The 11,424-nt window shown below is 43.2% G+C and overlaps 1 protein-coding gene across 1 annotated transcript in view; it reads left to right on the forward strand.

Moving 5' to 3' along the window:
• Positions 1-1,252: 1,252 nt before the first annotated feature.
• Positions 1,253-11,424, forward strand: part of ssbp4 (single stranded DNA binding protein 4) — a 125,485-nt gene continuing 115,313 nt past the window's right edge. Inside the window, exon 1 of the mRNA XM_037698172.1 lies at positions 1,253-1,419. Coding sequence (XP_037554100.1) covers positions 1,364-1,419 — 56 coding nt within the window. The 5' untranslated portion in view covers positions 1,253-1,363. The remainder of the gene's footprint in view (positions 1,420-11,424) is intronic.

Raw genomic sequence — 11,424 nt, forward strand, 5'->3', positions numbered from 1 at the left:
AAACATATATATATATATATATATATATATATATATATATATATATATATATATATATATATATATATATATATATATATAATACAGGTATTTTGTCTAAGCTTAAATTATAACCAAAGTAAATCCAAAATTGTTTGGGGTTTTATTGGAAAGAGTTAATGTTATAATTTGGATAAGTAGTTGTTTTGGCACCTTTCCAAATTCCCTCTCAATTTGTTTTTAATTTTAGCATAATTTTAAAATAATAGTAAAGTGCTATGTGTTGTCATCATTGTATGTTCCCATACAATGATGAAATTATTTCTCTGCATTTCACCCATCGCACCTGAGATACACCCAGGTGGAGCAGTGGGCAGCTATGTAAGCGCCCAGGGAGCAATTCGGGATTGGGTGTCCTGCTCAGAGACACCACGAGATGTGCAATGACTGGGGATCGAACCCAGGACTTTCAGGTCCTGAGTCGGCTGCCCTACCCCTACACCATTTTGTAACCAACTTGATTAATCGATTGTTTCTATGAGATTTGTAACATTTGATGTGTTTCAAATGAGCTTCTCGGTTAGTGATTGATGAGATTTTCTTACTGATTTTGTAAACTTGGATTGCTCTGACTATGTGCTGCAGGTAAAATACTGACTACTTAAGGTACTCATTACAACCACACTTGGAAAAAAACTGAACTATTGAATTCATGCACCAAAACAAAAACGGTGCGGCAAAATGTGAGTACAGGTAGATGGGCACAAGCTAAATCCAAGAGTTTGCTTGTTACTGCGAAAAAAAAAAAAACGTTCGAGTGGAGACAAGACCAGGTTTGTTTTTAAAGCAAACAAAAATTATGACAATTGCTGCCATATTCCCAACTGGACCTGGCCCCAAATGCTTAGAAAGTACGCGGAATACCCCCCCCCCCCCCCCCCCCCCCCCAATCCTCCTCTGATCACTTGTGTTCTGGAGCTCCGTAAAGAAGGGTGTGTGTGTTTCCCTTTAAGAAGCCCCCACCTTCTTCACAACAGAGGGAGGAGGAGGAGGACAGTGGAACAGCCACTGAGAAGGAAAAAAAAATTCAACCCAGGACGGTTTCAAGTCCCCCACTAGAAACTGTGCCTGATTTGTGGCAATGTTGGAGATGTAAAAAAAAAAAAAAAAAGAGAGAAAAAAAAGAAAGAGAGAGGAAGGGAGGGTGGAGGGAGGGCGGGAGGGAGAGGAGAGAGAAGGAGGAGGAGGGAGGAGGATGAGGAGGAGGGGGAGGAGAAGGGGGGAGGAAAAACACTAAAGGGGTAGCTATGGAGATGGAGCGTTTTCCTGGCTGCTTTCTTTGACAGGTGTTGAGTGGGGCAAAAGTCTTAAAACAGAATTCAGCATGTACGCCAAAGGTAAAGGAGCTGTCGTCCCTTCCGATAGCCAAGCGAGAGAAAAGTAAGTGAATTGTGTCTTTTATTGCAAACAGTTTACCTGCTTATCATGCGGGCGAGGGGCAGCAGAGGAGGGGAGTCCAACTTTCCAAACTAGGATCTGTAATTTAAAAGGAGTGCGCCGTGCCAAAGTGCGCTCCGCTCCGTGCCGCCACAGAAGCGCGTCTCTTAAACTTTGTTTCTTTTCTTTGAGAGCACGGACTGGGGGAGTTTCTGTCTAATAATGTTTGTACACAGCCGCGCGCACACCTCTAAGTTTCTGGAGAGTAATTTGTTTAACTTCTGCGGCGTTAAAAGTTGAATTACATTTTAGGTGACGCGCGTATATCCATGGATGCGCGCGGATTAGACTGCTTCCATGTGTCCGCGAAACTTTCAGAGGTGAAGCCGCAGGAGGATGCTCCATGTGGTATTAATATAACTATATAAAAATATATTAGAGGCGCTTTTCTTGCTGCTGCGCGTTTTGTCTGTTTTGGTGCGTAAATTGGGCGCAATCGTCGTTCTGCCCTGGTGAAGGAAAAGTTTCAGAAGTCATACTTAAACTTTTGCACGCGCGTGAGGCAGAGTCAAAGATGCCAAAAACATTAATGCAGAAGCAAGGAATTGTTGATCAAAATGTCGGAATGTATTGGAAATTTCACATCCGTGTGTAAACAGTTATTTACGCACAGAACTCCACTTGTTAAGTCTTTTGCTCCACATTTTTGTTAAAAAAAAAAAAAAAAAACTTTTAAGTGTATAAATGAGGGATGGCACTGCTTTACTTAAAACATATTTAGAGGGGTGCGTTCAAAGAGTTCTTTAAACCCCAACACTTTTGGATCATCTGTGATCATCGGCATGTCGCGCTTTTACGCACGGAACAGAGTGAGTTCAGTGGAGGGAGCAGGGGTCCCCGCGGAGATGGAACTGTAATCCCTAAAACAATGTCAAGTCCAGAGAGGCTGCGCTGCTCCGCCGCGCCTCACACATCTGGAACACAAACATAATTTCTTCAGGGACTCCTCTTGTATTATTTTGATGTGCCTTCGTGTCACATCCAATTGATTAAGCCTCTCAGACATGTGCTTATGCGCTTATAAGCTTCCTCGACTGCGTCTCTGTCCACATCTGGCGCCAGGAACAGTTTGATTTCAATCCGGATTCACATCATTTTTCTAGGAGTATTGAGTAGTGGTGACTCCTAAATGAAAACAGTCCCATGTGGTTTATCTGAGCAGCAGGCAGTCTGACCTTTGAACCAGCCTTTATGTGATGCTTTAATGTTGCATAGGAACCATCGGCCTCCTCCTCCTTACACCTGTTTGTTTCATTAGTTTATTTACACCACATTAGAAGCCATGTATTATTGAAATGTTGTGTCTTTAGACAGTTTTTAGTTGCACTTCACTTGTTCAGGGACGGTGGAATATGTCGCGTGTGTCACTGGGAGTGAAATCAGTGCAAAGTCATGTATTTCAACTGATGGTGTAGGTGGAGGATTAATAATTTAACTCATGAGAACTACAAGTCTTTTGAGAGCTTGGAATGATGAAGGCTACTTATGAATAACAAAAATCGGCATAATTTATTAGAGTATTTGTGTTCATACCTCTTTTACCAGAACTTTCTCACAAGTTTAGTCTGTTCTGTGTTTTAAACCTGTCATTGTGCGTGTGTGTGAGTGTGTGTCACTGGTCTAATGTCCACACATATCAGGTGACACTCGCCCTCCACCTGTCTTGTCTCCCTAACCAGGCCTGCAGGGCTAACACATGTTCCCATGTCATGTGGCGCGCAGTGCATGGCTGAATTATCATATTCATATTTACATATTCATACCTTTCTTTACATATTCACCTAATGAAAAGAGGCTGCTTTGGATACACTTGTGTCCCATTGAAGTAGACTCAGTCACGCAGTTTGTCATCACAGCTGCAGCTGTGGCTCACAGGATTGATCATCAAGTCATTAAAATAAAACATACATAGTAAACGTATCATTTTAATCTCTTGATTTCATTTAATTCAATTTGACTATATAGTTTTAGAATGCAAAATAAAGCAAACAAACCTGGACTGCATTGAAATGCTAAATAGATGTTACATTTCTGTGTTTTGGAGACTTTTACTCCAATAAAGTGTGACTGTTTCTTGCTGCTGTTTTTCATGTAAAGTAAGCGCTGCCATATTGCAATTAAACACATAAAACTCATCAAAGAAACGTGGAAACAATCATTAGAGAAACATCTGATCAGTCCAAAACTATTTTGATTTTGAATAAAAATCAGGTATAGAAAATAATTGTCAATACATAAAGTGAGTAATAATTGAATTCAATGCAGTGAATTTGATGCGAGTGCACATTTTCATGTTAAAATATTTCACATGCTAAACTGAATGAAACAAGAGGAGCCTGGTAGTGCATTTGTTTACAAGATTGTGTAGTTTAAAGTTAGGTGCTTTTAGCATTTTAGAACAAATATCGCCAACAACAATTTCTGCATGTGTTTTTTGTGATTATGTGTCATCTGTTCACTAAATATCCTAAACCAATGGATGAATTTTAATGAAACTCTTAAAAAAAAGCACAGGATGAACATTACCTGATTAACTTCCTGCATTTACCCAATTCAAGATGGCTGCCACAGCCGTCTAACCTTAAAAACCCCCAAATACCTCCAATAATCTGACAAATATTGACCAAATCATTTGGTGTGGTTGTAGCTGAGATGAAACCCCTGCACGTACTTTGAGTTCTAACAGATATTTGCCTTTAAATATTTTGTGTTAACTGTTAGCAAAATGTCTTCTTGATTCTTATGAAACTTTCAGGAACTAATCATTGGATTTCCCTCTATATAGGAAGAACTTTAAAAGCCAACTTGATTCAAGATGATCACCACAACAACTTGACCTCAGAAACACAACAATGAATGTAATTTAGTCAATTTTACTATACTGAGCTAAAACATCATTACAACCCATTTGTGGAGTAGTGGTAGGCGGATCGATCCAAATATTGATAATATTGATACATACATTGGTATTGATATTGATCAATACCAGTGTAATGAGATGGATACTTTAGCTTCAGTTTCTCTCCTGTATGCACGGCTGCGGTTTCATCAAAGTGCGAGGTGACTCTTCTGTGTAAGTGCCGCTCCTATCACACACAGAGCAGGCAACTTTGCTCCGCCCCTTCCCACAGTGTTCACGTGACTCAGCGGCACCAGACAAGCAAGCAGGCCCGACCCAGCAGCAGCATATTTAAAAAACAAAACAACTTTTATCATAATAAAGTAGTTTTTATTTACCTATAAACTTTGCCTAATTCTATCCTGGGTTTTAACTAATAAATGATCCAAAGGAAAGACACAAAACACTTAAACGTCATCAAAATTCACCGTAATTAGTAAAAAGTATTGGTATTGATATCAGTATCGACAATGCTGGACCTGTATTTACTTGGTTTTGGATCGATACCAAAAATTGCAGTATCGCACACCACTGTTGTTGAGTGTTAAATCTTGTAATATCGCATGAAATTGTGCACACTTTTATTTTTAAGGTTTGTCTAAAAAGGCTAATTCTTTAACATGAGATAAACCTCGATGGGTGAAGTGCATTTCTTCAGCGAATGGCATTTAATGTAAAGTGCTTATCTTTTTGGCTCCCTAAACATAAGCAGGGTGATAACACAAAGTATGTGCTGTCACCGTCAGTGTCAATGTGTTACCGTGGGGGTGTTTATTTTCAGTGTAGCACCTTTAGGAAATGACGTTTTCCTTCAGGTGTGTGGTTGTTGCAGTTGCAGGTATGAACGTTGGTGTGAACATTTGTGCAGTGGTGGACGCTGAAATCATAAACAAGACAAAGCAACTCGTCTTCTGTGGAGCAGCCCCTCCTCACGTGTACAGTGCAGAATGCTTCAGTTACATGATGTAGATGTACACTGAACAAAATGTTCTTATAGAAGCTCAGTTGTGCATTTAAGTGTGTTTGTGGCGTTGCGCACAAAGACACAGCGCGTGCTAAAATAAAGTCTGTCAAAGCCTTGAAACCAAAGCTGGAATCAACCGTTTGTTCAGAAACACAACACATCGCTAACAGGCACACGGACAATTACGCGGATTCCTTCGACACAACCAGTGGAATTCCACAGCCTGACCTCGCTGTCTCGAGATCACAGGTAGCAGGAGGTGCAGAAGGAGCAGAAGGAGGAGTGGGGAAGAGTTTGGCTCTTTTTTTATTTTTATTTTTGAGAAACGCTGTTGTGATGAGGCCTTTTGTGCAGAGAGAACAGGTTAATGATGATAATTAAAGTCGTGGATAAACAGATGCCCTTGCAATCAGAGACATTAATTAATATTCCCACGTGTTCAGCGTTCTCTTTAATTTTCTTTGAATGGGAGCTTTGTGTTGGAACTGTAAACTCTTGGGAAGGTGTGCCGATTAATCTCAATGTAAGGTGCCATTCATAAAAAACTTGATCAAAGACATCTCCTTTTTAAAGAACTGATTTTAGTTTCCAAAACTTTTTGTGTGTGTGTGTGTAATTTGTTTGTTTACGGTGTTTTTTGTGTTATTTCAAGTGATTCTGGATTTGTCGGGAATAAAAATTTCAAGTGCAAAGTTAATCAGTTTGTTTTTGAGCACGAGTTTCTTTACATCCTCCGCTCCTCCTCTGGGCTCCTCCCATGTATTTACATGCCATTTACCCGGGATCTTCAGCTCTGAATGCATGGTTTTGATTCTACACAGATGGCTCTGCCGTCTGCATTTGAGCCTTTTGAAGGAAACATAAAGAAGCCGCATGTGAACACAGACAGAAACGCTGCTCTAAAAGTAAGGGAACCCTTGATTTACCCCAGCACCCTTTGGCTGACTGCGTTCCCATTCAGAGAAGTCGACAGTCAATTAATGCCGCCTGTCGTCGGCTGCTTCGGGTGCATCCGCACAAATTTGTCACTCTTCTCACTTGACATAAAATAGACAGTATAAATATTGAAACTGAAGTTGTTAATCAGTTTGGCAACACGGCGCACGGAGCAGAACAGTGTTTTTTATGAGCACACAGCGAAAAGCAAACACTAATGTCAGGTGAAAATAGAAAAGAGATTACTCTCTTGAACGTTTGGACTAATTGTTTGTTTTTATGAGCTGCTCTGGGAAGGTTAAGCTCTGTTGTCAATATTATTGCTAATCCCAAATCTGTAGAAATAAATCTTTTGTCGTCTTTTTGCTCATGAATGTTTTGTGAGTTAACGTGAAAATGAGCAGCGCGCTGAAGTCCAAGGTTAGAGGTCAAACCGGCTGCTGAGAACAGCTACTTGTACGTTTGTGTAAATGCAGATGTATCGATGGCCATGCTTTCAGGTGAACTCGTGGCTAAAGCCGTTCGTGTTTACATGCCCACTGAAGCTGATTTGTTTTGACAAAGGAACCGCCGTAACAAAGCCGAGCAAATTCAAACAGTGAGCACGGAGGCAGCACGGTCCAGTGGAAAACATCTTCCCAGCATCACCGAGTCTTTCATTCGCCTTGACGTGAAACATCACCGCATGTTTTATTTGATGTTTGTCAAATGTTAGATGAACATTTTTTCATGACTCTACACTACATGTATGTATCTTTGTTACTCTCTGCCCAGCTCTGTCCTCCACCCCTCCCCTGCCTCCCTTACCTCACCCTGACACCGCTATCGCCGCTGAATTATTCAGACCAAGACATGAAAGTTAATTTCTCTAACTGCCCAGCGTTTTAGCTGGCTAATCTCAGCCGGGGATGCCCCCGTTATCTCTGGAGGCAAGTGGGGGAGAAAGGGAAGGTCAGCTGGGACAGCCTGGGGCTGAATGTCAGGTGTGATTCTGGAGACGACTCAGAGAGAGAGAATCTTCCTGATGGGTAGATGTGGAAAAATACACTCGTTGTCTTTAACGAAGGTAGAGTCAGAAGACAGAAGAAGATCACAAGGTCTTTCAGGTCTCTCTTGTAAATGAGTCCTCGAGGCTCAATGGGATTTACTTGTCTAAATAAAGGTTGAATGAACAAAGCACAAAGTAGACCCCCCCCCCCCAATTAGTGACAATCGTACAACACTTGTGTAATTAACGAACTTGCACTCCTTGGAGAAATGCATATCACCTGCCGCCTTTCATGCCAGAGTTTTAGACTGAGTCTAATGGTGTTTAGCGTTGGTGGCCATCTTGAACTGTATTGACTTCAAATGCTAACCAGACATAGAGGTGCATTCACTGATTATTTCCTGAAGGTTCAATTAAACCGTTCATATGTATATGAAGTATTTTGCTAACAGATCAAAAGGGTTTATTACAAATAGTTAATGACTTTTTTTTACAAAGCTCTTGCACAGTCTGTTAGCACTCAGCATGAGTTGTGGATCACTCTCAACTACTACCATACAACATTTTAGGTTAAAAGAAAATTGACTGAGGTTTTTATTTTATTTTTTTATTTTATTGATTCATTCCAGACATGTCAAAACCATTGCACACTACACAGGGTGTATCAACATCAACACCAATATGAATCTGTGCATCCATCCATACACCTCCACACATACATACATGCACATTTGAACACACAGAACCCCTTGCAAAAACAAACCCACATCTGCAAATACATCTGCTTTGACTGAACATACACAAAATAAAAAACTGTTTTAATAACATTTGTGGTTTTTAAAGTGAGGTGGTTGTAGCAACCATCTTGAATTGATTTAACTTTAAAATATAATCAGATTTAAATGTACATTTGATGATTACTTTCTGCAAGTTTCATTAAAATTTATCGAGTGGTTCAAGAATTATTTTGCTAACAGGCAGACACAGACACACAGACATAATAATAATAATAATAATAATAATAATAATAATGCATTTTATTAGTTAGCGCCTTTCAAGACACCCAAGGACACTTCACAACATTAAAAACACAAAATAAAACAAAATAAAACTACAAAATGGCTTTAAAAACACTAAACCAAGAAGAAAATAAACATAGACAAAATATTACCACTCCATTTCACTTATTGGTTAAGAGTGCATGCAAACAAGGCAGAGAGTGGTGAAGGCTGCACAGAAGCCTGTTGGAGTCTGTCTCCCCACCATCACAGACGTTTATGCCTCTAGATGCAGGAAGAGGGCCACCTGCATCATGAAGGACCCCACTCACCCAGCACACACACTTTTTGCCCCACTCCCCTCAGGAAGGAGGTTAAGGAGCATTAAGTGTAGAAACACTAGACTGAGGAACAGCTTCTACCATGAGGCTGTTAGATTCATGAATCTCTAACCAGAATAATCACTGTGAAAAATCACATCATGATGCTGCTGATCTGTTTCATGTTGCTGCTGATCTGTTTCATGTTGCAGTGTTTGTTCATGCTCATCTGCTCACACAGACTCATGTTCATGCTGCTGTTCGGTGTATTGTTTTTATGCTATTAGTGCTTAGCGTATTTTTAGTTAACGTTTGTCTTAGTTCATATTGTAGATCTTACTAATATTTTTCTTTTGCATTTTATTGTTGGATGTAACTGGGACCCAGTGTACACAATTTCGTTCCACCACATGTACCACATGAGGTGCGAATGACAAATAAAGAAACTCTGACCCTGAAACAGTCAGGAACATTAATGACAGGCAGGCAGTCTGTGAACTTACACACCACCAACGTGGGCCTGGATGTTCTGTCAGCTGGAGGTCAAACAACTCCTCTCCCACTCAGTCTGATCTCCCTTATCTCGTCTTATAATTTGCAACAGCATTTTCTTGTTGTAATCTATTCGTGGACGTCATCAGACAGAGAGAGTGGAGCACAAAGTAGAGGAAATGTGAGACACTGAGAAGGCCACGTGTGGTTTTGTCCTGTAAGTATCTCATCTTTTATTCCTGAGTGACACGTGTAAACAGCGTGGGGGAGTCACAGGAAAGGAATTTAGGTTTGTGGGATCCCTGACACTCACTTCCCCCGACACACCTTCAGTACTCTACATCTTACCATTTACCTGTCCTTCAAAAACTGCGTCACCTGCTCTCACAGAAACTCCTGCTCTGCTGAGTTACACTCACCGCTTCTGACAGAGTAACAAAAGGTGTCCCCTGAAGCCTCAATTGAATGAGTGTTTTTAAATAATGCATCACAGTTGGGGCAGGTGCCCATCGCTGGTGAACAGTGCCCCTCAGATCACACCGGGCTGTGCCATGAAAATTTCATTGCTGCAGCGCTCATGGGATTCTCTGTGCGATCCCATAGAGTGCAACAGGGGCTATAGGAGCTGCCGCCTGCCGCAAGGCATTTCACACTGCAAATAGGGGCTCATTTTTACACATTACAGCTGCAGACCCCTGCCAGCTTTCACAAGAACCTCACTGTTCAGGCTTTTTCGATAGAGACGCATGCAGAAACCTGACAGTGACAGAGCAGAAACAAAGAACTTACAAAATAAAAGCGTACAATACAGTAAGACTGTGCTTAGATCTGACAAGAATTTTGCCGTTTTTATTCATTAATTGTCTTTTAAAGATAACACCTTTGTCTCAATAAAAACAAGCTGTGATTAGCTTCACAGTTGTTTAAAATGTTACTTAATTTGGCCATGGACCACAACTTAGGGTGTTTTCACACCTGATAGTCCAGTAGACTTAGTTCAATTGGGGACCAAAATTGGAACGTTTGTTTCATTTTCAGCTCTTGCGATTCACATTCACACTGCACTGAGTCAATCGAGCCAAACCCTTTGAGCAACCTGTCAACCTCAAGGGTTGGAACTCGCTGGTTCCCGCACCATCTCCTACCATGCTGGGTTCCGCCTCAGCACTTGAAATTCTGGTTTCCGCACCAGCTCCTACCATGCTGGGTTCCGCCTCAGCACCTGAAACGCTGGGTCCCACCTCAGCACCTGAAACGTTGGTTCCCGCACCAGCTCCTACCTCGCTGGGTCCCGTACCAGCACCAAAGCTGGTCTCTGCACCAGCTCCTACCTCGCTGGGTCCTGTACCAGCACCAAAGCTGGTCTCTGCACCAGCTCCTACCTCTTTGGGTCCCGTGCCAGCACCAAGACTGGTTCCCCCCTGCCAGCACCAAGACTGGTTCCCCCCTGCCAGCACCAAGACTGGTTCCCGTGCCAGCATCAAGACGGGTTCCCGTGCCAGCACCAAGACGGGTTCCCGTGCCAACACCAAGACGGGTTCCCGTGCCAGCACCTGAGGTCCTCACTCCTCCAGAGGCCCTCACTCATCCAGAGGCCCTCGCTCATCCAGAGGTCCTCACTCATCCAGAGGTCCTCGCTCCTCCAGAAGTCCTCGCTCCTCCAGAGGTCCTCGCTCCTCCAGAGGTCCTCGCTCCTCCAGAGGTCCTCACTCATCCAGAGGTCCTCACTCATCCAGAGGCCCTCGCTCATCCAGAGGTCCTCGCTCATCCAGAGGTCCTCGCTCCTCCAGAGGTCCTCTCTCCTCCAGAGGTCCTCGCTCCTCCAGAGGTCCTCGCTCCTCCAGAGGTCCTCGCTCCTCCAGAGGTCCTCGCTCCTCCAGAGGTCCTCACTCCTTCAGAGGTCCTCGCTCCCGAGGCCCTCTCTCATCCAGAGGTGTTCGCTCCCGAGGCCCTCGCTCGTCCAGAGGTGTTCGCTCCCGAGGCCCTCGCTCGTCCAGAGGTGTTCGCTCCTGAGGCCCTCGCTCGTCCTGAGGTCTTCGCTCCCGAGGCCCTCGCTCGTCCTGAGGTCTTCGCTCATCCTGAGGTCCTCGCTCACCCTCCAGAGGTCCTTGCTCATCCTGAGGTCCTCGCTCATCCCCCAGAGGTCCTTGCTCATCAAACCGCAGCTGTTCCAGGGGTCTCCTCACCTGCAGTTGTGGTCTCCCCACTGGCCATAAATGGGTGGTCTCCTGGCCGCCCGCCAGACCTCTGGCCTGCTGATGGATGGTCGTCAGGTCGCCCCCCAGATCCTCTGTCCTGCCTTGGAAGGTCTCCTGACTGCTCACCTTGACTAAGGGGGGGGGGGGGGGGGG

This window comes from Nematolebias whitei, chromosome 3 (genome assembly GCF_014905685.2).
Source record: "Nematolebias whitei isolate Nwh7 chromosome 3, NemWhi1, whole genome shotgun sequence".
NCBI lineage: Eukaryota > Metazoa > Chordata > Actinopteri > Cyprinodontiformes > Rivulidae > Nematolebias > Nematolebias whitei.